We start from the raw sequence: 25,104 nt of genomic DNA, 5'->3' as shown, positions 1-25,104 counted from the left end.
TGGAAGCTGGGAGTTCTCACAACACCAGAGACCCTCAACAGATCTCCTGTCTCTCTTGTGCCATCAGAGAGGACAGGAAGTCTGACTGCTGAAAGTCCTTTTACTGATCCAAGAGGGACCTGAGGTAAGGAGTTATCTCACCCCCAGGTGTTCAGCAATGCTGTTAAAAGCTGGCTGTGCTAACATTCAGCCCAGGCTTTAGACCCAAGCACACTTCAGCCTGCTCGCCCCTGCTTTGCTGGCCACAGCCCACAGGATGAAACCCTCCTGGCCTCATGAAAAAGCAACATTATTAGAATGTTGCCCTGGAGTTAAAAATAATTATTTGATAAAAGCCTATGAACTGAGCAGGCAGACTTTCAACATCACAAGTAGATTCCACAAAATGCTTTTAATGAAATGAAATTTCTGATGTCCATTAGTTCTGCTGACAGGGAATTATTAGAAGACTGCATCCACGAATTTGCCTGCTGTTTGCTGGAGCACTGTTTCCATCCCCTTAATTCACTCATGCTTTTAACTAATCCACAATACTTAGTAAAGCAGCAGCAGAATCCATGGCTTGATTTAAACCAAGCTGGCATTAGTGATTCCCTACTCTTGTACACAGAATCAAGCATCTAAATCCTCATGCCTTTGAACAACCAACTTCCTGTTCATAAAATACCCTCCTGGCTGTGCTCAGCATGTGGAACTGATTCTTTACACAGCTCTTCATGCAAGAATCTGCTCCCAGAAAAAACTTTGCTTCTTTTACTTCACACTTATTCTCAAGTCCCATGGTCTTTGTGAACTTGTGTCTTCAACTAGCAGTGCATGTGTGTGCAAGTGGGATTTCCCAGAGCATCTGCCTTCCACCAAGCACATCTCCAGCCCCAGTAAGCTTCTCTCTAGCACATAACAGCATTTCCCATCAGTAAAGCATCAAGGAGAGAAAGGGACCCAAAAGCAGTAGCGGCATTACTGCTGTGGAGCCTTTTGGGGGTCAGGCAGTGCCTGGCAGTGCTGGGAGCTGCACTCCAGGCCAGCCAGAGCCTTCATCAGCCTTAAGGAGGTGCCCAGGTGGAGCTGTGTGTGTGAGCAGGGTTGGAGCTGGCCAGAAGAGAAAGGATCTACTCATTTGCATGACTCCTTCTAAGCTTTTTGAACACTAAATTTGAGGGTTAATGAGGTTTGGCAAAGATGTCTCTATAAATCAAAACAAGAAACACCTCACAGCATGATTTTTAGTCTTGGCTGTAGCAGAAAATACTGCAATCCTAATTCCTAAAAAAAGGGACATTCTCCATCAGCCTTTTTGTTGGGTTTGGGGTTTTTTTGAGAAAAGCCCATTTTGCCCTGTAACAGAGGTTGGATCTTTTTATGTCTCTTTCTCTTAATGATTTAGGGTAAGGAGGACACAGCTACCAATACTGCCCTCAATTCATATTAACTCTTCCATCAAAAACTGAAGCTTTAATTAAAAAAAAAAAATCTAAAAAAAAAGAAAAAAGCTAAGCCTTTTCCCTAGGTCAAGCACTCAAGCACTCACTGTATTTCTGGCAGGTTTCTTCTCTTTTTTGTCACCATGATGTGGAATTTCTTCCATCATAGCCTGTTTAACGCTCAGCTCCCTCATCCATGTCATCTCTGTAGACTATAAACAGCAACTCAGAATAAAAATACAGCTGAGCTGACAGTCAGGGGCATCTCCTGCCTGGCAGCAATCCCAGCTGGAAACAGTGCCCATCCCTGAGATGGAGAGAGGGCACCTGGACTGCAGCAGCCCACACAAGCTCCCCACATCCCCCCTACGGGGTGTTTACAGGCACCCTGCGGATTCCAAGTCGCGGGGTTGCTTTAACCCACTCTTTTTCCTTTCCCCTCGGCTCTCCTGCAGGCCCCAACGCTTTCACGGAGGCGGTGGCGTACATCCAGACTCAGTACGAGAGCAAGAACAAGTCCTCCAACAAGGAGATCTACACTCACATCACCTGCGCCACCGACACCAACAACATCCAGTTCGTCTTCGACGCTGTCACGGATGTCATCATCGCCAACAACCTGCGGGGATGCGGACTCTACTAAAGCACCCTCCTCTCCTGGCACCCGCCCGGAGTATCCTCCGGTCCCGCGGACAGGTCCTCCCTTTCCTTGTTTTTTTCCTCCTCAGAAGATGACAAGGAAGAAATACATAATTCCCTCCTCCTGTCCCAGAAAACTCTGCAGCAAGTTCTGCTTTCCCCAGACCTATTTTATTTTATTTTGGTTCATTTTTGGTTCATTCCCTTGCTGCCCCGTTCTACTCCTCCGTTCCAACTCACAGTGTTGTGCAGGGAGCTAACGCATTTCCCACAAAGTGCATTTCAACTGCCAAAAGACAAAAATACTTCAGTTTTAAAGAGAGAAAAAAATCAAAGCCTTAAAATACTGGTCAGTAACAGTGTAGTTTGGAACCAAAAGGGTTTTTTTTGCCTTGAAAATTAAGGGATATTGTTCATTCTTCTGGTTATTTGCCTTCTTAAAAACACTATTCCTTTGAGAAGTGCTAAATACAACCTGATCTTTTGAGGGTACTTTACAGCTCCAGTTCTGACCCCAAAGCTGGAGGTGTTGAATGCAGCCACCATAGCTTGGATTTGTACATTCTCCTTTTTTCCAGACAGCTATTTGAACAAGTACAACAGCCATATCGAGTTCTGCTGGTGTCTGAGTAACAAAGCCTACTAAGCCTTGTCTAAAAGCATTCATTACTGGTAGCAGTTTCAACTCAAGTTTTTCAAAATTAATGGTAAAATTTATCTAGTGGTTGCTGTAACCCATTTCTGAGACACTTCCATGGGGGCCATGGAGGTGCTGGGCTGGGACCCCTGGAGTGTAGGCAGTGAAGATGCCCCAGGAATGGTGTCCTGATGGAGACTCCACACTCGGTGGCATCCTGACAAGGAGTCCAGCCTGAGGACCTTTCTCACAGCACCTCCTACCCTTAGTCATTCAACAGAGGTGATTGCCCCTGCACACACATGGCATCACTTTCCAAACTTCAGCCTTGAAATGCTGGGGTGCATGAAAAATATTTAGCCCAGCTTCTTGTAGGCAGAATCTGACCTTCAGGTCCCTGAGATGGGGAAAGGTGCTTTGGAAAACCTCCCCATGCTTGGGTAGCAGCAAAGTGTGCAAGAACCTTGTGGCCCTTCATCACCCCTTGGGCATCTAAACCCCTTGAGAAGCCCAAGCTTGTGCTCTGAGCCTCCTTGGCTGAGCACAAGCCAGTGGCTTTCCTGTGTCATCTCCTGTCTGAGCATCCCAGAGAGACGCCTCCAGGGCTGGTGTCTCCAGTCAGGGCACCTCTTTACCAGTATCTGCACTGAAATGGATGGTTAACAATAGCAAGGGAGAGCTCAGATTGATGATTTGAGTCAAGTGATGGAGTAGGAAGGAAAAGTGCAAGGAAAGGAAGACAGAAGGGCAGGGGAAAGGAGTGGGAAGGGTGAGGGTAGCATCCAGCACAGCAAAACTAGGGACTTGGAGAGGACAAATGCAGGTGGGCTGAGGTACATATGGCCACCACCAAGAACTCTGGGTGCTGCTGAGTTGAAGGCAGAAGGGAATGTGAGAGGTGGGGTGTCACCTCTGTGGACATGGAGGGACTCTTAGAAGTCCACTCCAAAAGCTTGTTTGTTGTCTGAGTGAGACAACCACCTCTGAGGTCCCACTCAGGGCCCACCTCACCTGGGGGCAGGTGGGCAGCGTTGATCTCTGCCTCTTCTCTGCCTCTTTTAGAAGTCAATTATCTTGAAAAACATGAATCTTTGCAGGGTGGCCAGAAGTTCAACCATCCTCTCTTGGGAGCCTGATCTAGGAGTGGCTTTCAGGTCTCAGGAGGTCTCCTCAGGGCTGTGGTTGAGAGAGACAATATCTCTTCTCACTGTGCCCATTTAGGAGAGATGGTGTGAGAGCAGCCCAGAGGGGAGGGGCCAGGTGAGTGTGCAGGAGGCAGTGACAGGAACACATATGGTGGCACAGAAGGGTGAGGACAGTGGGAGAGGCTTAGGGAACGTTTTGGGAGAGAAGCTGCAGAAGAAGGGAGACGAGGCAGATTGAGGCAACAAAGAGGATGGGAAGAAAAGGGCACCTGGGAGCCAGAGGAGAGTCCCCATCAGGGACTGTGCTCTGCCAGGATAGTGCTGGGAAGACCTGCAGAGGAGTCTCACCCATCCAGCCTGCTACAGCCCAGCATGGCTGGTAAGTGTCAGTAACCCCTAGAGAGCATTAAATGATGCATTTACTATTGTACAGCAAGGACCTGCTGCTGCTCTGCTGGGCACTAACAGCAATAACACAACTCCCTGCCTCTCTGCTGTGGCACAAGCCAGCACCCATTCTCTTCACCATCTCAGCCTTAAAATGTCTCCAATGATATCGGCTCCTGCAAAGAGCTGGCCAGCAAAACCAGGAGCTCCTGTCTGCTCCTCATGTCACAGCCCACCCACACATCTGTCTGAGCCCCAGCAGAAACACCCAGCATCCACATGGATGTTGTGTCAAACCCAGGGCAGAAAAACCACACATTGCTTACATTTGGTATGTAATGTGTGTCACCACTGGACCCAGAGTGATGATGGCTGGTGCTGGCAGGGATGCAGGTCTTTCATTAAACTCCGTAAGAAGAATTTAATCAGAAGCACTGGAGTTTTGGAGATTTTCTGTTGCCACCTCTTGCTGTGAATGATGTTTTATCTAAGCAAATAATTAACAGCAGCTGTTCCCAGGGAAGACAGCACCACACCAAGGCTTCGTGAGCTCCCAGCATAAAGCAGACAGAAATATTTTGGTAAAGACAATTTAAATTAACTCTGAACTGCCAAATGTAGTCAAGTGGCCAGTGCTGGCTCAGTGTGCTTTTACCACTCTCCAGGCTGGATTCAGGTAACCCATTCCCAGCTTTGCCAGCCAGGAGGTCCAAGCCCCTCTGCATCTCCAGCAGGTCCCTGGCACATTGGTGACCATCAACAGCTGGTGCCCCATGGGGAGAAAAGGGAGAAAAAGCAGAGGAAATGTTGCCACGCAGAGCCTCTTCTTTCATTTTATTTGACATATTGTGTGTCCAAAGCTTCATCTCAGCTGCTGCTGCTGACATTCCCTCCCTCACACAAGTGTCATGAGGATTCACTGACAAATGCTGGAAACAGCCTTTGGAAGATGAAATGCTTCCAGTGTTAAACATTACTACTTCTCCCTCTTGATGGCCGCACATAGATCTGTGTCTCCAGAACGCCTGCCAAATTATTACTCACTGCTGGCTTCTGCATCCTCTGAAGCCCTTCCTGACAGACATGCCTTCCACAGGCAATCTTTTGCCCCGTGCTTTTCCTAAACACCAGCAATTCTTGCAGCAGTTGCCTAAAAAGTACCTCGAAATACATCACCTGCCTTCAAAACCCTTTTCTTAGCAGCCCTTTGTGCTTTGCAATTGCCATGCTCTGAATCCCTCGGAGATCCAGAGTTGTGTTTCATTTGCAGTCTCCACATAGCAGAAATCCTAGCAGGGCACAGAGCACAGATTTTGAAAGCACAAAATTGAAACAGCTATTTATACATCCTGCTGCCCTTCAAAGCTAATGTGGGAATTTGCAAAAAAAAAACAAAAAAACAAAACACCAAAAAAAAAAAAAGCCCTTTTTAGGACTCAGTCACTGTTCCAGCAGCAGAAGCATCCAAGGGGTGTCAGCATTGAAAGTGGCATTAGCAACTCATGATGCGCTTCAGACAGCTGCAGAAAGAAAGAGGGAAGCTCCCTGTCGACTTGCTCCATAGTCAGTGGTCGGTTGTGGAGCCATGAGACCACAAAAATGCAAATAGCTTCTTTATTTAAACAACAATTTCAATGAAATAGAGACATCCGTGCAAGGAAAGTCCTGCAGTGCTGCCGGGCTGTGCTGCAGAGCTCCTTGTGAGGATAAACTGGGCTGGTTGGGAGAGCGAGCAATAACCACGCACTGCAAAAGCACACGCTAAAATACAGCCCCAGACTGCCAAAGGCAGTTTTTAATCTTGCATCTAGAAGTCGCACACGGTGTGGTTTTCACAGGGGGCCGGAGGAGCCCGGCGGAGCGGCAGCGCAGCGGGAGCGCTCAGCGCGGCCATCTGGCCCTGCCTGTGCATCCCCGCTGCCCTGCCCTGCATGGGCACAGCCTGCCCCGAAACGCTGCCAGATACGGCTCTCTCAGGAGTTTTGTACCGGAATTAGTTTGCCTTCAGCCAGCTTTCCTGGATGGCCAGCCAGCCTATCCCTCCACGGAGGGGAGAGCAGCCTCTGGAGGAGCCCGCCGTGCCTCCTCTATTGATGTGATTTTGTTTTACAGGACACTAAAAGTATTAATGAAGGCGGTCTTTAATGTCCATTAAAACATATCTGGTGGGTTTAATCTATCGTGGCATGAGCCCAGTGCCTGCCTGCAAGGGAACAGACCTTGTTCCCAGTCCAGGAGTGCAATCTCCGAGAGGTCAGGATGTGACATAGAAGATGTCCTTTTGCAGAAGGTCCCCGTGCACCCTGCCTCGCTGTGCAGCTCAACAAGGCAGACATCGCCCCTGGGGGATTTGCAGTCAGTGCTGGGAAAGGGACCAACCCTGCACTCTTAGTTTGTGTGACATGTCCCAAGCTTTTTGTGGTCACAAAGTCTCCTGGAGCCAGGGAGAGTTGCTGAGTTCCTGGGAAGAAGGCTGACCATCTGTCAAGTCAATTAGAGAAGCTTAGTTCGAGTGTGCTTGAGTATTTTCATGGTTTGTCTTCAGGCTTACCACCAAAAACTCCACTACCATTTCCAAGGAGACTGAAACACTCGTTAGTGATCTGACACTGGACACATGAAGGTCAGTAGAAATGGTGTTACTGAGCATCACCCTGAGCACCCAGACCCATCACTCACTCCCATCCGCAGTGCACACATGAGAAAGCAGAGACCAAGTGGCACAAAATTGCAGGCGCAGTCTTGCCTCTACCTCCCTGCAGAAAGAGCAGGCAAACGCACCCCGAGGCTCCCTGAGACCTGAGGTTACCATGTCATTCCGAGCTCCAGCACTGACATGAAATAATTGATGCTGACAGATATAGGTACGTGACCTATTTAGTTATACTGAGAATGTGGCCATGGGAAAGGACTTTGCACAGGACCCCTCGTGCCCCAAACAGCAGCCTGTGAGATCTTTATTTAGGGGCAATCACAAGCAAGTGCAACACTTAAACACCGATGCCTTAGTGAGAGGAGGACCAAAGCCTCCAGCTGGCAGCCTGCAGGCAGAGGGAAGGGGAGCTGGAATCAAGAAGCAGCCCCATCTCCCCAAGAGGGCAGCTCTGTTCATGGACACTAGGCACAGGGAGGAGAAACCAGAAGAGGTAGAGGGGCTGGGAGCTGGCTGGATGCTGACTGCCCCAGGCCCTCTTCCACCCAGTGTCTTGGAAATTAAGACCCAGTCCTGAGTGTAGTGCAGGAAAACCTCCAGGGCTAAAGCCACTGCTCGAGGTGGGGAGGAGAGATCATGGCAGATCAAAGCACCATTTTCAGCGGTGCCTGAGTCTCACCAGCTTTTCCAGTGACAGACCAACCTGGTGGTGCTGGGTAAGCAGATAAGGTTGTTTAAGCACCAGCCATGGCTTTGTTAATTAGCCAGTCCCTAATTTGTGCTCCTCAGCCCTATTCCCCCACCTCCTTTTTCCCACTTCAGCTCAACAAGGGAAGAGTGACCATCACCCTGCCTCTGGGCTCCCCGCTCCCCATCACGTTTCCCAAAGGATCGCCGGAGGCCGTCACCAATTTCCTTTTGCTGGTTCCCCACTGAATCATTTCTCCTGCATGTTTGATGGCCCAAACTGTATTAACTGTAATTTTGTACGAAGAGTGACTGTCCATTGGTTTAATAGAGCATTAGTTATTGTAATAATTTATTGGCTGTTGGTAATGTATTTATTAGTTACAAAATGTTAATAAAGTGCCAGCTCTTTTCTAGTGTGAGAGTGGTTTTATTGTGTCTCCCTTGAGTGCGTCCAGCTTCTCAAACTTGTTATTTAACCCTGTGGCTGCTCCACAAACACTTGCACAACACACAGGACCAGCTGTCTGCCAGAGCCTCCTGGAAACAAGGAATTTGAAGATACCTAATTTTATGTAAGTATTTGGCAGGATTTTTTTTTTCGTTTGCTCACCAGAGACAGCAGCAGGGCAGAGCATCCTTGCTGCCCCACTGTCTCCTCCACCACATCAAAGTCACAAGCTTTGCTTTTCCACTGACTCTTTGTGTGAGCACAGAGTCAGAAGACCCATTGCTGGTTCAGTTCAGTAAATGGTGTGTTCTCCTCCTTGCAGTAATGGAAAACATGGAGCACCCCTCCCTTCCTTTAAAACAATGCTTGAGCCAGTTTGTTGTTTTATGTTTAAACTAAAGCTCTTCCACTATTTGGGGCATAATATAGAAGTAAGGAACTTGAAGAAACCAAGAGAAAATTTTCTGTAAACCTCAGCAAAGGAAAATGAACCATTGCTCCTATTGACTTCACCAACTTCCAGTGATGTGGCTTCAGCTGGACCCATCCTCAGACAGGAATTCCCACGTGGCCCATCCTGTGAATCAGTCAGAGCTACAGGCCAGTCTTGAGAAAAACAAATGGCTGAGAGGGAAAGGATTTTACTTTGTGTATTGATAGTGGGGATTTTTAAAACTTCCTCCAGGACACCATCCTGCTCAGATTCTGCCTGGGTGTTCAGGACTCTGAAGACATCAGGTCTATTTTGCCTGAATGGGATTTCTCATTTCCCTGGGCTTTATTTCAGCTGCTCTTCCACCAACACCATCACATCTTTATTTAAATATAATGCATATATAGGACAACACCAGAGATCAACAAGGAAAAGCCCATCCTGATACTCTCCATGAAAATCTCAAGACCCGGCAATTTTACAACAACCACAAGTCAAGAAGAACCACATCCTTTTGTGGCAGTTTCTGGTTTCCCTATGAATAAGGCCTTTTTTTCAATTTCAAGATAAGGATCAAATTGAAGTCCCAAGGCTTTGGAAAGCGCCTGCTTGGCATCCCCAGCTACTCTTTGTCAAGGAACCGACAGTGCAATCGCAAAGCCTTTCAAGATGAAATCAGACAGCTGCTAAATTTTGCATGCAAAAGCTACCGTTGAAGTGGAGCTAATAAAATGACTCACTAATAAAACATTCATGGAAAACTCCAAAATGTGTAATTGGGTCATCATTTCATTAGCAAACACATGTGCTCTCGCGACTCTTGGGTGAGCCCAGAGCCCCCTTGGCTGCGCCTCCACAAAAAGGGGCTGTGGGGGGATGTTTTGGGGGGCGTTTGCAGCAGGAGGGTTCCCCACCCTCTGCAGAGCCTACAGACCTTTCCATGAGATTTCCACTGGGCTTTTCAGAGCAGCTGTGTCCCCACACAAGCCCGAGGCAGTCGAGCCAGAGCTGGGGGGGCTCAGCCCCCAGCAGGGGTTACAGGGAGGGGCAGCAGCTCCAGACTTCACCAAGCCCTGGCTTTGCACCAGAAGCTTTGCAAGTTCCAGTAGAAATGAGGTGGGTACAAACAATGGAAGGGACCAAAGGAAATTCCTGAAACGTCCCCCAAAGCTGTCAGTGGGTAGCATGGAATGGCTTTCTGGTGATTCTAAGTGCAAGTTAATGATGGAGAAAATGCTTGGGAGCTCTTGGAGGGCCAGATCTGTCCTGTCCAGTGGCACCTTCACACTGAGTGCATGCACCTGCCTGGGAACACCCTTCTCTGTGGGGCCCTGTGGCAGCCAGTGCGGCCCAGGACAACCTCACCTCCTCTATTCTGCTGTCTGCTCTCCACTTCTTCAGAAACTTTGGTAGCATAGGGGAAAAGAATATTGTTTATGGGTTTTGTCCACAAGTAAATGGAAAATAATAAAAAAGGGAAAAAAAACCCCAAAACTACAGCTTTTATAAATTAACCCTTATGCCCTACCAAAGCTTTTCCAGGCTTAAAATCTCCCTAGAGCAGCCTGCAAGCCCAGAATTCTCAGGAGAGCTGGGAAGTGGGCTGGCAGAAGCACCTGTACTGGTTACCACCATGCAGGTTACCTCCTTGGGATTTCTTAGGAGCAACCCAGCCACCACAGGTATTTTCAAAGCTGAGCTGAAGATTTTTCCAGGGACTGGACCTGCCCCAACCTCTGGGCAATACTTTGGCACTGGTTTCACTACAATGACACCACTCAGTGCCAAGTACCCTTCCAGGCAGGTCCATAGGATCACGTTGGGATGGCCAAAGCCTCTGTCATCCCAGTCCCCGTGCTCAGTGTGTCCAAGCTGCTGGCTGATGGCATCTGTCCATCCTTTATTTGGGCTCTCCAAAGGATGCTTCAGGGGCACCCAGTCCCTAAAGAAAGACAGGGCCTCTTCCCTACTCCTTTGGTGAGGTAGGGGAGAAGCAAATTACTTTTTTTCCTGCACTTCCTTGAGGTTTCAAGTGTCTTCCCTGGCAGAGTGGCCCCACAGGGATGTGGGGGAGGATCAGCTGCAGCCCCACACCTGCCCTGGCCTCCAGCCCAAGAGCAGCACAATACCCCATTTCTTCCACCTTTGTAACCAGCTCAAATTTACCACTATCTTACTATAGAGATTTTTTTTTTGGCTTTCTAACCATTTCAGTTCACAAAAATGTTCTCCTCTCCTCTAACTCTCTGTCTTTGCCTTCCTCTCTCCCCTCTCCTCCCTCTGTGCTCCCCTTTGCAGAACCGCATGCATGAATCTCTCATGCTCTTCGACTCCATCTGTAACAACAAATTCTTCATCGATACCTCCATCATTCTCTTCCTCAACAAGAAAGACCTATTTGCTGAGAAGATCAAGAAGTCACCTCTGACCATCTGCTTCCCTGAGTACACAGGTAGGTCCTGGGGCTGACACGGCACGGCCTCTGTGCCGCCCACCCTGCGCCGCCGGGGCTGGGGGGACAGAGGGGACAGGGCGCCTTTGGGGGGTGCAAAAGCGCTGCAAAAGCACCTTCACGAGCTGTGATGCAGCTCCAGCACCCACTCATGGGCTGGGGCTGTGTCCTGCGTGAGGCAGTTCTTGTGGCAAAGGTGCCTGAGCAGCTGGTGGCACAGAGAGGGGATCAGGACAAAGGGAGAGGAGCTGAAATGAGCCTGGGCACAGGGAGCTGTGGAAAGAAGAAGACTTGGCAGGAGCTGACTGGCCACCACTGGAACCATCCTGTTTGCTGGTGGTTCCTGGGAAGCTCCTGCAAGAGGAGCTAAGACTCCTGGTCCTCCAGGCTGCATCCTCCCGGGAGTGCATCCTCTGGGTGTGGCTGGGGGAGGCAAGAGCCCATTTACAGCAGGAATCTGTGGAACCACAAGAGAATCGTCCATTTTGTAGTGAAACCTACATGGCCTGGGGAAAAGGATAAATAACCAAGAAGATGAGCAAGAGTAGATACTCTGGAATTCTCTAAGGGAAAGAAAAAAGGCAGTTTAAATTCAGACTCCAACATCCCCTACAGATACTGAGATGTCTCTGAACTGTTCCACCCAGAGCACATCCATCCTGGATGCCGAACACTGGGGACAAGGGAGACCCCCAGCAAGATGGGACCCATTTCCCTACGGCATAAGTGCACCAGCATTTCCACCAGAGGCATTCAGGCTTCTCCATGCTGAAGGCACCAGCACTTTTCTCACAGCCACCTGGTGGAACAAACCAGACTATCCCACATGGTACAGCCAGGCTACCCCACGGAGAGGGACAGCCCGGTGGCACCAGCCCAGCTCCCCTCTCCTTCAGCCACCCACCGCATCAGGAACGAGGGGAACCAGCAAGCTGGGAAAGGAAAATAAATCTCCAGATAATAGCAGCTCTCGCAAAGGCGATTTCAGGGGCGTAACTCAGCTTTGTGGCTTCCCGCGAGGGGCCAGCGCAGCCTCTCTCGCTGCCCTAAGCAGCTTAATGCAATAATGCACATTTTTCAGCTCAAACATCTGGCGCCTCTCCAGCCCACCTTCCCAAAGCAAAGCTCCAGTCAGGGAGCACGGGTGTCCCCACACGGCTCCTGGGCCAGCGCCGCTGCAGTGCCCGGGGTGAGACCCCCCCCCAGCCCAGGAGGGGCACAGAGGGGCTCAGCCCCACCGGGGGTACAGCCAGTGTCCGTGGGTGATGGTGGGGTGGCCACCAGCTCCCCTGGCCGTGCCCCCCTGCCTGGCTGGGATCCTCGGGGATCCTGCCCTTCCTGGGGGGAAAGGGGAGAGGGCAAAGCAGCGACACCTGGGGAAGGAGGAGCCCTCAGGGCTTGGGTGTGATGCGTGTTCGGGGAAAATGGGGCAGAGGGGGAGCAAAAGGGTAATGGGGGCGGAAAGCAGGGAGATGGGAGGAAAGTGGACCCTGCTAAGGGGTGAAGGGTGGGGAGGTGGCTGAAATTAGTTTTGCCTGTTTCTGCTGTAACACACGCACTTGGCGAGCAGCAGGGGCCGGGTGTGGCCCCCAGCCCTGACCCCCGCTCTGCCCGCAGGTCCCAACACCTACGAGGATGCGGCCGCCTACATCCAAGCACAATTCGAGAGCAAAAACCGCTCCCCCAACAAGGAGATTTACTGCCACATGACGTGTGCCACAGACACGAACAACATCCAGGTGGTTTTTGACGCCGTCACCGACATCATCATTGCCAACAACCTGCGGGGCTGCGGCTTGTACTGAGACCCCGGCGCACAGCGACTGCTTGGGTGGCGATCCCGGCGCCAGGAGAGAAAAGAAACATAAAAAAATAAAAAAATAAAAAAAAAAACAACCCCAAAGCAACCACACACAGACACACAGACACACACGCGCGCGGGGAAGAAAAAAAAAAAAAAAAAAGAAACGAAAAAACCAGATTGAAGGAGAGAAAAAATGTCATCATAATCATGCGAGTTGGTAAAAAAAAAAAGGCATAAGGAAAAATTATATATATACGTATATATATATATAAAAAAATCCACACCCACCTTTTTAGTTTGTTTTTTTGAACCCCCTTCTCCCATCAGACTCCTCCCTCCGGCCCCCAGTGTCCGCACTTGGGGCACCCCGGGGGCCAGGGGGGCTCTGCCCGGCCCCACCATCCCAACAACTCCCCCGGTACCTGGCAGGGAAAAGGGGAAAAGGGCAGCGCCCGGGGTCACTCTGGGCAGGGGCTTCTCCTCCCAGCAGTTATTCGATCATGGGCTGCTATTTTTTAATTAGGACTATTATAATTCATTATTGTGGGTTGGCTTTCTTAATTTTTTTTTTTCCAGCATGGGCAAGGCTGGGCTGCCCCTGCCTGTCCCCAGCCCCGCTGCCACCTTCAGAAACAAAAAGACTTTCCTTTTTTTTTTTTTTTTTTTTTTTTTTTTTTTTTTTTTTTTTTTAAAGAAGGGAAAAAATTGAAAACTGCCCCCGGCCACATGTCACAGCTTAAAAGGGAAACAACAAGCAGATCTTCTCCCATTTCCCACCCTGACTGTTTAGGGGGAAGGCTGCAGCGGGGGCATCCTCCTCCTGCTCCCTTCGCAGGATTTCGGGGGGGTTTCGGTCAGAATTTTTGAATTCCCACACCAATTCAGGCCAAAGCCCTCACCAGCCGGAGCCGGTGGGTTTTTCCCATTTTTTCCCTCCTGGTTTAACACTCCCTGCTCCTGGTCACTGCTCACTCCAGGTCCGTATCCAAAAGCACAGCTCGGCCCCCCCAGCCAGAGTCCCCCTCACCCCTCCCTCAGGGCCGACCAGGGACATCAGGGAGGGCTATACAAAAATATATATATATATATTATTTTATTTTATTTTTTGTTTAGAGTATTTTTTTGTTTTCGTTTTGTTTTTATTATTTTTAACTCTTCCCAGTGAATGCTTTTTTGTGCTGCTTTTCTCTCCCCATCTCTTGCCCCGGTCCTCTCTCCCTTTTAGTGAATGGTGTTTTCTCTCTCATGTGGGGATGTTTGTGCTGCAAAATAAGAAAAAAAGAAAAAAAAAAAAAAAAAAAAAAAATTAAAAACAAACTTAAAAAAAGCAAGAATGAAAATAATTTAAAAATTTTAAAAAACACACACAAACCCACAAAAAAATAATTTAAAAAATAATAAAAAAAAACCAACAAAAATCGAATGTAGTGTTTACATTGAAGCCACCGTTTTCATGACCAATCCTTTGTCATTTCTACTTTGATTAGTAACCAGACGTCTTCACGGTTTCACTTTTACGAGTTACCTTTGCTGAAGAAGAGCAGTCACACCTGTTCAAAAGAAAATGAATAAATAAAGAGGAAACATAAAAAAAAAAGATATTATATATATATATATAAAAAGCGCCAGGTCTTTCTAAGCCTTTCTATTACCAATCAGTGAGGTTTCTGTGATATATTACACACTGCCAATCTCTTTCTCTGACTAATGGAAAAATTCATGTGTAGCTCAATAAAGAGAATGTTTGTCTGTACCCTGGGCTCTCCCTCCCACGCCTCCTTCTTTCCCCCGCGCCTGCCTGCCTCTTTCCAGAGAGGAAGAAGAAATAGCAAAAATCGCATTTTAGGGGGATTTGCTGCTGGTAGCAGAGGGAGAAGGGATCTACAGATTGGTGTAAGTATGGAATGGGTGTAAATCTTAGGAAAGCGGTGTGTGGAAGCTCTCTGGTGCTACAGAACATCACTGTGAGCAAAGGTCCCCCTCCCTTTTGCCCAGGCAGCAAAATATTTTTATTTCTTTATGGAATGCAAAGCTAATCACCATGGTGAGTCCTTCATTTATGGCAACATCTCAAATCCCACAATACTGAAGTTTTCCCCCCTAGCATATAGAGGAAGGTTTTTCAAGAAAGTTGAGGTTTTCTCCCTGCTTACGCGATTCAGGGTTTGTTTGGATTTTTTGGGGGATTGGGGTTTTTTCCACAGTTTGGCTTTTTCCTGCACTCTTCTTCATCCCAGGTTCCCAGCTCCTGTACATGCCAGCTCTGGGCACAGTGACCACAGGTGGGACACCTGGAGAGCCACCAGCCCTGGGCACAGCGCTGGGCACCACCCGACATCCCTCTCGTACCACGGGAACGCTTCCAAACCCCAGGGGACCAGCCGGGGATGGAGCCACAGGCAAAGTCACCCAGGCATCCAGGACCCCCCTGTGCCACCCCCGGCGTGTCCCTGCCCAGCCCCGAGGAGGGAGGGGGGTTTGGCAGAGATTCCTGCACGCAGCAGCAGCTCCTGCCTGCTTTTCCAAGGTTCCTGCTGTTTACAGCCACCAGAAGCGTATGTTGGCACTGGGAAAGTCCATCAGGCCTCTCCTCAGATGACCTCCCTTTCCAGGGAGGCAGAGCCAGCCAAGAGGCCGCCACTGGTCCTGTGCTGCTCTGCACAAACCAGCCTTTCATGGCTCAAGTAGGTCATTCTGCAGCGCTGCTGCAGGCGAAGGTGCCATCCAGTGGCTGGCCAGGGTCCACTCCTCAGGGAGCTGCCGGGGAAAGTCGGGAGCACAAGAGAAGTCTGGAAAGAACAGCCCGTCTCTGAAACATCCCCACCATGAGAAAACATGAGAAATCACACTACAGAAATTTACAATCAATTTCCAACACTGATCAAGGTTTTATTTTTGTTTGGTTGGGGTTTTTTAACAGTAAAAACAAAACAGCTGTGTTCAAAGCAAAACCCAAGATCTCAAAAATTTTTTTTGAGGTTTACTAATAGCATTGCAAGGTAAGGCTTCCCAAAGAGTTTTATTGAAATAAATTATTTTTACCTAAACATCGATGCAATTCCTCTCATTAAATTCACCTTCACCTAAAAACCAACAGTAAAAAAATTACCAACAATTCTAGATAATACTGGGCTCCTTCTAAAGGACAGTGAAACTAGAAGTCACTCTCCAGAAGTTTAAAAATTAAGTCACTGCCATGTAAAATTCAACTATGTAAGCTAGCGGCGGCGGTGCCAAGGGGATCTCAAAAGTTTTTAAGAAAATCCAGGTTAGCAGGTTGGGCTGCAGCCAGCAAAGGTCCAGCTGCCCCCATTCCTCCAGTCTTTCTGAATAAACTCAGGGTGAGGTTGTGGGGTTAAAAATGAAATAAAAAGCAAGATAATGCAGCGATCTCCGCGCCGTCCCATCCGTGTTGCGCTGGAGTCCAGGACAGGCAGGTTTTACTTTTGACTCCCCTGGCTCCTGGCAACACTGTAACCTGGCCTTAGGCCCCTCTGTCCCTCGCTTGCTCCTGGACACAAAAGGCAAAGTGCAGCCCTGGGGATAACAGAGCCAAACCTCTGCCAGTGCACAAGATCCCAGCAACATTGAACTATTTTACGCGGGAATTGGCGTGAATCGGCGCTTTGCTGCACAACTCGTGAATTCAGGTTTTTCTGTGTTGTGTAGCCGGACAACTTCATCCAGTGTAAAAACCTCCCAGTGATGCTCCCCCGGCCCTTCAAGCCGCCCTACGGAACACCTTGGCTGCTGTAGGAACAGGACTGAGGAGCCTGCTCGTCTAACACAGGGCTTGCTGCAAGCTTCTAAGCTTCCTTCCCTCGGAGTAAGTGCCCCGATCTCGAGCAGAACATGCCGTGCACTCCCTGACCTGCACCCACAGCTAGCTCAGAACACACTTCCCCAGCCTCTGCTGTACAGTCAGCCCCATAGCTCATGCCAGCTGTAGAAATCGTGCCCGTGGTTTAGAAATTGCCTTTTTTTGTGGAGAGGATCAACGTCACATAGAAAATATTACAAAAAAGGTTAATTTGTCAGCTGTCCAAACATTATTAGACCACATGCTTTATACAGCAGAGAGGCAGCCAGCTCACTCGGCAGCACAGCCAGCTGAACTCTGAAGAGACACTTTCCTGCTGGTATAGAAAGCGCAGGGTTTTTTGTATTTAATTTATTTATTCAACGTTGCTCACGAGGAGGAGGAAGGAGGGGCAGCGAGCGCTAAGAGTTTTGCTGCATCTGAAGTCTCCGTTCGGCAGCGGCAGCGAGGGTCCTGCGGCGCAGCGTGACGGCGTCGGCCGTCGCTCCCTCGGGCAAAGGCTTCTCTGTGCTCAGCTCCTCATCGGAGGTTTTGTTTAAGTAACGCCTGAGGAAAAAAAGGAAAAGGTGAGTGAGTAGAACCCACCTCATTCTGGCTCTGAAAAATGCATCCCCACAGTCGGGGAGGGCTGGAAGGCAAACTAGCAGGAAAATGCCTCAAACATAAGTTATGTGCTCCTAAAAGAAGGCCCACGTCACCTACAACAGGCTCTGCAGAGTTGGCAGAAGCTCTCGGGTTTTGTGCAAGATCCTTGTGCCTGTGGGAAGGAGCCAGTTCTAAAGGTCAGGGCTGTCCTCTCGACTCAGAGACATTCACAGCAGGTGAGTTACTGACTCCCTCTGTTCCTGTTACTCCACTCCTCGGCCTCTGGCACTGCCTACCACAGCAAGGCACTCCCTGATGACAGCGGGAAAGCCCGTGACAGAAGGGGCACAGTGTAAGGTGAGGCCAGAGGGCAAAGAAGTTGCTGCCAAAGTTAACATCCCTGTGAATTTTTACACATTAATGGCAAGAAACAATAGTTTGAAATTCAACAGCTCTTCAAACCAGTACACAGGAAGTCAAAAATACTCTGTCTCCCTAAAAGACATTTTTTCAAACATCAAGGAAAAATTAGGTCTAGGAGAAAGTCTGTTTATAGACTTATAAAAGGTGTAACACCCCCAGATATTTATAAGGCAGTGTGGAAAAGAAAAAGAGCAGCGGTAGCCTGACAACACCAAAGGACCCAGAACTCAGTGGGGTTCTTGTAGACCCTCTCAGCAACACAAAGGAAAACACTTGTTAAAAACACTACTAAGTTTTTTCTACATCACTATAGTGCTTTTCCTTCTCTGCTAATCAGCAACTGGATGCTAGTAAAGTCTATCAACATAAGTGGAATACCAGTAAAAATATTGAATTCTATCTATAACAGGTGTTACTGGTTGGGCTAAAGGACAGTTCATCAAGTTGGTCCTTCCTCAGTGGTGCTGACTGGCTGGTGCTGAGCTCCTCTGGGGAGGTCTAGTAAGGGTCACCTGTCAGATCTGTGCTGCTCTGGGCTCTGGATCTGGATAAAGCGGTGCCTGACAGGAATTTCAGTTATAAGAGCATAGGCAGTGAGGGCTGACATTTGTGCCAGGAGCCAAAGTAAAGATTGCTAAAGGACTCAGGCCAAGTAACCTGTTCTCAGTACATTCTTAGACTAAAGCCCACTGAAGCTGGAAAAATCAGCCTTTGATTTCAAAGAGCTTTGGACAAACTGCACAGGAAGCTGTGTACATGTTGGGACACCTGACACTACTTCAGACCTGGGTTTAGCAGTGTCAAACAGCATCCTGAGCCTGCTATGGCAGATGTATTCATTCCTCCTATTGCTTTTCACATCAACTCAGGCTCTCAGTGGTCCAAATCCATTTGAAACCCATTCTGGGGAACTCCACCGAAGTGGCCAGGCTGGAGTTTTAGGAAAGAACATACTTTCGAGCTTGTTGCAACAAGTCCTCCTTCCGCTGAACCAACATACGCTGCCTTTCATCGGCTGACTTGGAAAAGCGACTTCCCCTGGCCTCAAAATCTTCTGCTTCATTAGGTTCTGCTTCCATTTCGTTCAATTCCACCATTTCTTCCAGTCTGGAGTTCAGTTCAAGTGGCACTCTCTCAGTCTAAGAGAAAAGGAAAACGTCTTTGCAAAATCTGGGCTTCTTTGCATGAAAACAAGCTACAAAGAACTGTCATTTTCTGACCTGCTATACCCAATTCCCTTGGGTTCCTTTGAAAAGCCCAGCCAAAAAACAGAACAAAGCTATTTCAAACCATGCTCAAAGACCCTGTATCCTATAACGCTGTATCTTTTATGCCATGTTTTAAAGTAATGTCAAAGACAAACATTAATTACTCATAATTAATGCTCTCTGAAAATGGGGCATTTGAAAGTCAGATTCTGCAGCTGACTTGACAAGTGATGCAACAGTGAAGAGTTGAAAAAGCAGAAATCTACATAGTAAGGAAAAAATAACAAATGTAAAGATTATTTGTGTTCAAGAAGGGAATTTATGAGGCTTCGGTTCACTGGATTCTGCAGCACCCAAATTATCCTGGTTTAGACTGCTGGAGCAAGGCTGGCAGCTGTCCCAAGCACTGTGTGCCAAGAGAGGAGCTGGCAGCCCCCACATGGCTCCTCTCCCCTCTGACAGCCAGCTGATAACACTACCCCAAAAACTGAGCTGATGGATGATGGCGCTGGGTTTGGCAGCAGAGGTGAAACAGCACACGCTGATCACACCCTGCCACCCAGGATCACATCAGCCCTGCGATGAGAACCATGGCGAGAGACAGGACTGGTGGCCTCAAGAAACAAATCACCTCAGTGAAGGGCTCAAGGGTGTAGCCATCGTTTGGCATCCCAGAGGATGGCTCAAGCCAGCAGGATGCTCCAAGGAAATACTGGCCAAGGCAGCTCCTACTGCATGGTTTGGGGCCTTTGGCAGAGCTGCCGAGGAGTTGTGATGGTCAATTCCATGGGATTGCTGCTCCAGCCCCGACAGCATGGCATGCAGGATGTGGCAGCATCACAGCACAACACACAGGTTTAGGCAGCTGATGTGCAAAACAAGTTGAGTCATCCCAAAGCCCTAAAGACAGGCCAGTAATGCCATCTCCCCAACCCAACGCCTTCAGAGAACAAACACCAAGGCAAATGTCACTTCCCATTAGGGAGGTGAGCCAAGCAGGAATCCCAGAGCCCAAGTCAGCACAGTACAGACACTGCAACCTCAAACACAAGTATGGGTGTTCAGCCTCTCTCAGCAAAAAGTCAGTGCTGCAATTTACCAAAGGGCTCCAGTACGCACCTGAGGGCACTGGGATAACACAGGGGCACCACTGGACTGCCTCAAAGCACTGCCACATCCCTGAGGAGGGAGGGAGAGCCCTCAGAAAGATCCAATGGATTGTACCTGGGGCCAGGATGGCCTTGGCAGACCCAGTGGAACAGGTATAGAGCAAGACACAAGTTGGCTTACCTAAGGTTTGGAGGTTTTTCACAAGGTTACAAATATTCAAAACCAATACCCAGAGCCCAATCCTCTATCTGAGCACAGGAACAGTTACCAAGGAGGTTTTAGAGACAAAACTGTCACTGCCAATTACAGTAAAGGTTATGATAAGCTTCAGTAATGCAGCAGAACACAGATGTAGAAGCCTGCATAGTGCAGAAAACATTCCTCTTTCAAGCTCCAAGAGAAAAAGTTTCATGAAAGTCATGGGATGCCTCGGAAGTGTCTCTAAATAGCCACCAAGTACTTAAGCAAGGGAGGGCATATAGGATAGGAATGGAGAGGAGGCAGAGCATTATGCACATCACTGGAAGAATCAGCATTGCAATGCACAGCTGGAGAGAAGCACATGCAGTGTGTCTCACTAAGGGTACAGGCCAGGACTGATAGAGGCTGTCAGTATTTACAGCATTATCTCACAAACCTGTAACATGATTTACACCATGATGGTGCTCAGAGATGCTTCTCAACTACCATTACATTACATCAGCACTTACTCCCCAAAACCACAAGCTACAACTGGGGAAAAAAAATGCAGTCATTATCTCTATCTTAAGACCTTTGAACTCTAAATAGAATGAAATCATAATATGACATAAGGCACTAGGAAAACCAACACTACTCATGAAGAACGGTTCTTTTATTTGAGTGTCTTAGCTACGCTAAGAAGTGTTGTTTATAACAAGCAGAATGGATGGGTTGTTGTTGATCTCCACTTGCTGTTGGATATCTACAGATTCCCAGTGGGTATGCTGATAAAAAAAAATGAAGAGGCAGAATACTTGTAAAACTTACTCTAAGGCAGCAGCACAGAGGAACTGGAGTTTCCACAGTGTCTGTCAGAGCCTGTGTCATAAGGTGTCAAAGTCTATCTATCCTCAATTTGGAAATTCAAGTCACACTCAGGGGAGATGATGGCAACTTCTTATGTCCCTTCCCACTTGCCTTTAAAATGCTTCTCAAAACTCCAGTGAACCCTGCTGAAGTAGCTTGTTTGCTGCTTGCCCTTTTCTCACAGACAAGCCTTTGATTGACTACAGCAACAGATTCTTCTGGCAAGCAGAAAGAGATACACCAGGTATTGGGTTACAAATTAAAATCAAAATCAAGGGGACACCAAAGTGACAGGAGTTTCCTAGAGCCAGAAGCTCCCAAGGCTCCTCTCTGAAATACTCTCAACTGCAAGGAGTTAAGACTCCTTGTAGAACTATGAGTTCTGCAAAAAGAGTGAGCAGCTTGTGCAAAGGCAGCCTAAGCTAACACTAAATGCACAAAGCATTTCTGAGGCAGGAAGAGGACAGCAGCCCCTTCCAGCTTCCACAACACTACCCAGCAGCACACTTCTCTCTATGCATGGCAGTCTCAGTCTCCCACTTCAGCTCTTGCTATGATTTCCCTTTGGAATAGTACATATCCATCCAGGAAAACTCTCACAGAGGCCATCAGTTCATTCTCCACAAGTAGCCACCAGCAGCCCAGCTAAACTGCAGGATATTCCCAGCTGTTCCACTGTGTCCAGGTCATCTCTGTGCTATCCTACATGATAAAAACAGGTTCTCCATCCAAACCACCGTTAGCTCTAACCAGAACACATCATCTGAGCAGAGCTCAGCAGCACTGCAAAGCTAAAAGGCATCTCTGTTAGAGAGCATGTGCTCAGTACAGTGATGTATGGACACCACTCCCAGGTTTTTCAGGTCCTGTAGAAGGAAGGACAGAAATATAGCCAATGCCAGGCAGGGGGGATGAAAGATGAACAGCAATACAATAGTTCAAAGTGGGATTTGAAGCCAGAATCAAGCTAAGGATAACTAGCTAGATACTATTTGTACCAAAAGAGGTTTCTCTCATGAAAGAGCAGGGCAAATGCCTCCAAAACCTTCAAAGAAACCAAAAAATGCTTGATCCAGACCAAGATTTTCATTCCTGCAGTTCTGTAGCTGCTACCTCAGGCTCTTTCCAAATACCTGTACCATTGCTACCACCTCTTTCTCAGTCTCAACTGCATAACCAGACCAAATCAAAGGGGCTTTTGTCTTGCAACCTGCTAACAAGGGAACTGCCACAGTTGAATTACAGGTAGTAACAGGTTGGCTATTCAGGTCACTAAAGGCTGCAAAGAAAGTCACACACCTCACAAATTCACCTAACCAGCAGGAAGATTTATAAAACAGAAACTGTCAGGATGTCACTACTACATTCAGGGAAAACAAAAGTGAAATTTGATCTTACTCTACTCACAGGGTAATTTTTTTCTCTGCCACACTTTACCTAGCACATGCTGCCTAGTAAAGACCTTAGCAAAGAAGAGCAAAACCCATTACTGTCCTTTGTATATAGAAGGGCTGTTATCTCTTGGTCCAGTTCATATCTCACTCCATTTCCACCATGTCATAAAGTGCTTCCTCCAGAACACAAAAGAATTCTTATACTCAGAAAATAAATACTCCTGCTTTTAATGGAAGTGTTTGGAGATGTACAGAACGGGAATGAGAAGAGAAAGCAGAAGAGAAAAGCACCCTGCTCTTCATATTCCACAGACAGGCATGGGCTGACCAGACATGGAAAGAGACATGATGATCTTCTGTTCTTTGTACCATTTGATAGCACTTTCCCTCAAGGAAGAAAAAGAAAAGCACACAGATAATCATCTACAGGGGCACTATATTAATATCAGATTTATCTGGCTGACTGTGTTAGCTCTGATGTGAAATGTAAGGAAGGGCTGCCACCAACCTGACCTGGTACAGAACCAAAGGCATCTACCAGTCCATGCAGCTTCTAATTGTGCTTTTTGGCTATTTTTAAGCCAATTTACCTGTGTGACAGTTCCAGTATCCTCCTGATCAGTACTGTGCCTTTCCACAGAGTTGTTCAATGCAGGTCTAATGCTATCTGCACGCTGAAATGCAAACATCACAGGTTTAATACAGTGTGGGAAACGGCAAAAAACCCGAGTTCTTTGAACACATTCAAACTCTGCCCTCTGCAATGTCAGGCGTTGTGTTCAATTTAGAAACAGATAAGTTAGCAATAAACAGAATGCTCTATGTTGAGAGAGAATTCTCTCTGCTTCCCCACACACAGACTCCAGATAACAGTACTATCTGATGTGCACAGAACCAGAATTCAATATTCTTATTAACAGAAACATTATCCCCAGACTGCTTTACTGAAATCTGCTGGTGCTAATTAAGAACAAGGCATAATTTTGCCGACTTTCTTTGCAAAATATCTTACTAAGTGGTATAATTCAATTATCTGTCAGCAGAGAAATCAACTGGAAATGTTCTAAAAGCTCTGCACAAGAGAGACCAGGAAGAGCTGCTTTAACTGAGCAAATATTTGTCTCTTGTTTAGCTAGGACATTTTCAATATATTTTTGGTACATGACTGAATACACTGCATTTACAGAGATTTAAACAAAGGGGAAAACAAATCCCAGATTCACCAGTGCTTCAAACTCACTTCATTCCCCTCACTCATTATTTAGAGGCTCAGTGCTGTGATAAGACAGAAAGTAATTTTAGGTGCACAGTTTTATGACTCACCTGTGTGGGGAAAGGCACCTGGATGCGCCCTTCTAGGATGTTGTCAGTGGTGATCTCCACAGAACGAGTTAACTGCAGATCCTGCAGAACTAAATGATAAGGAACCTGAGGGAACATCTCCTGAATCTGATGGGCCTGGAGAAAGCAATACAGTTGGTATCAGCAGTAAATAGAAGTTAGTTGATAAGTATGTCAACAGAAAGAGATTAAAAATATTACCAGCTCAAAGATGCTGCTTATGATATGCAAACCCACAGACAGAAAGAAAACAGAAAGAAAACCCATGCTGGCTTTGACTTACAGGGCAATATGCTGCCTCCACTGAAGTCAACACCAAAACTGCAGCTCCTAGGGAGACACCACATGGCCCTGAACAATGCCTGTAGATGCACAAAGGCTTCAAAAGCTTCCCAACTTTCTTCTTATGACAGCCTTTTTGATAAAGATCTATACAAGACTCTTGAGTGACTGAAGAGCAACACTGGGAAGAAAAAAACTATTTTGCTTTTTGCCATATTGGCTCCAAAATGGTATCAATAAGGACAGGTGGAGTAAGTTTTAATAACCCACTCCCTTCAGCCATCTTCCCTACAAACCAGTTTAATAGGGTCTGAAAATTCATGTAAATTAAACTGAGTTGTCAGGGAATTATTGTTATTGAATTTCAAGCTAGTTAAATAATATTCAAATTAAATAAGTAAAGATAAGAGGAAAGACAAATAATATGCTTTTAGAGTCTAACAACTAGATTTCATTTAGTATTTAAAGATCTACTTTCACTAATGCCCAAAGTCATGGGGGGCAGAGGGGAATGAGAACAGCAATAAGAAAGGTGGAAGGAGCTTTTAGAACAAAGTAAAAATTATGCACTGACAGTGAGTTCCAACACAAGCAACTACTACAAACCTAACCATCCACTGTATTAACTTGTGACCAAACCAACTGATTTAGCATTTCAGACTCTGGCATTCCTCTCAAAATACGTCCCTAGGTTTTTATCCAGTAACACAAAGGAGAATGTCACTTATTTTCTATTAAAAATGTGTAACATTTTAATAATTTGCTAACCTTTAACCAGCTTTCCATTAAAGTAGACATTTTAATATAAGTTACTACTGTACTTTTGATAATATACAATCCTAAAAAACATTACTTATCCTTAACAAAAGCCCATTTGTATCATTGTGTCCAGTAAAAGAAAAATTGAATTGACCTCAGATGGAGAGCTCCTCCATATTTAACTAATAAATCATCTGCCAACATCTTATTGGTCTCTCCCTGCCCCTAACACCCTAAAAATAGTGACCTTACTCTGCAGATGTTTAAACAGAAGTATAGGCCATGGGAAAGACCTAATATTCAGAAAATTCAACCATTTTCATGAGACACCTCACTGAATATTTATTACCATGGTATAGAACAGCAGCTTGAAGAACTCAAAGGAAACAGCACTTCTCAAAAAAATGTAGTGTTTCATGGGCC

At 47.2% G+C, this 25,104-nt stretch overlaps 2 protein-coding genes across 5 annotated transcripts in view; one reads left to right on the top strand and one right to left on the bottom strand.

Moving 5' to 3' along the window:
- Positions 1–12,770, top strand: part of GNAO1 (G protein subunit alpha o1) — a 138,845-nt gene extending 126,075 nt beyond the window's left edge. Inside the window, exons 7-8 of one of the 2 annotated variants that reach the window (XM_015639867.3) lie at positions 10,755–10,908; positions 12,526–12,770. In XM_015639867.3, coding sequence (XP_015495353.1) covers positions 10,755–10,908; positions 12,526–12,713 — 342 coding nt within the window. In that variant the 3' untranslated portion in view covers positions 12,714–12,770. Of the gene's footprint in view, positions 1–1,879; positions 7,995–10,754; positions 10,909–12,525 lie in introns of those variants that run through there. The other variant, XM_015639868.2, reaches the window with a different exon arrangement.
- Positions 12,771–15,576: 2,806 nt separating this feature from the next.
- AMFR (autocrine motility factor receptor) overlaps positions 15,577–25,104 on the bottom strand; it is a 28,067-nt gene continuing 18,539 nt past the window's right edge. The window contains exons 11-15 of one of the 3 annotated variants that reach the window (XM_033517287.1): positions 23,924–24,103; positions 23,623–23,757; positions 22,890–22,973; positions 18,495–18,679; positions 15,577–17,078 (exon numbers count right to left, since the gene is read on the bottom strand). In XM_033517287.1, the coding sequence (XP_033373178.1) occupies positions 16,934–17,078; positions 18,495–18,679; positions 22,890–22,973; positions 23,623–23,757; positions 23,924–24,103 (729 nt within the window). In that variant the 3' untranslated portion in view covers positions 15,577–16,933. The remainder of the gene's footprint in view (positions 17,079–18,494; positions 18,680–22,889; positions 22,974–23,622; positions 23,758–23,923; positions 24,104–25,104) is intronic. The other 2 variants (XM_015639866.3, XM_033517288.1) reach the window with 2 other exon arrangements.

Source organism: Parus major, chromosome 11 (genome assembly GCF_001522545.3).
Source record: "Parus major isolate Abel chromosome 11, Parus_major1.1, whole genome shotgun sequence".
Classification (NCBI taxonomy): Eukaryota; Metazoa; Chordata; class Aves; order Passeriformes; family Paridae; genus Parus; species Parus major.
The sequence above is the reverse complement of the archived record's forward strand: the minus strand, read 5'-3'. Positions and strand labels throughout refer to the sequence as shown.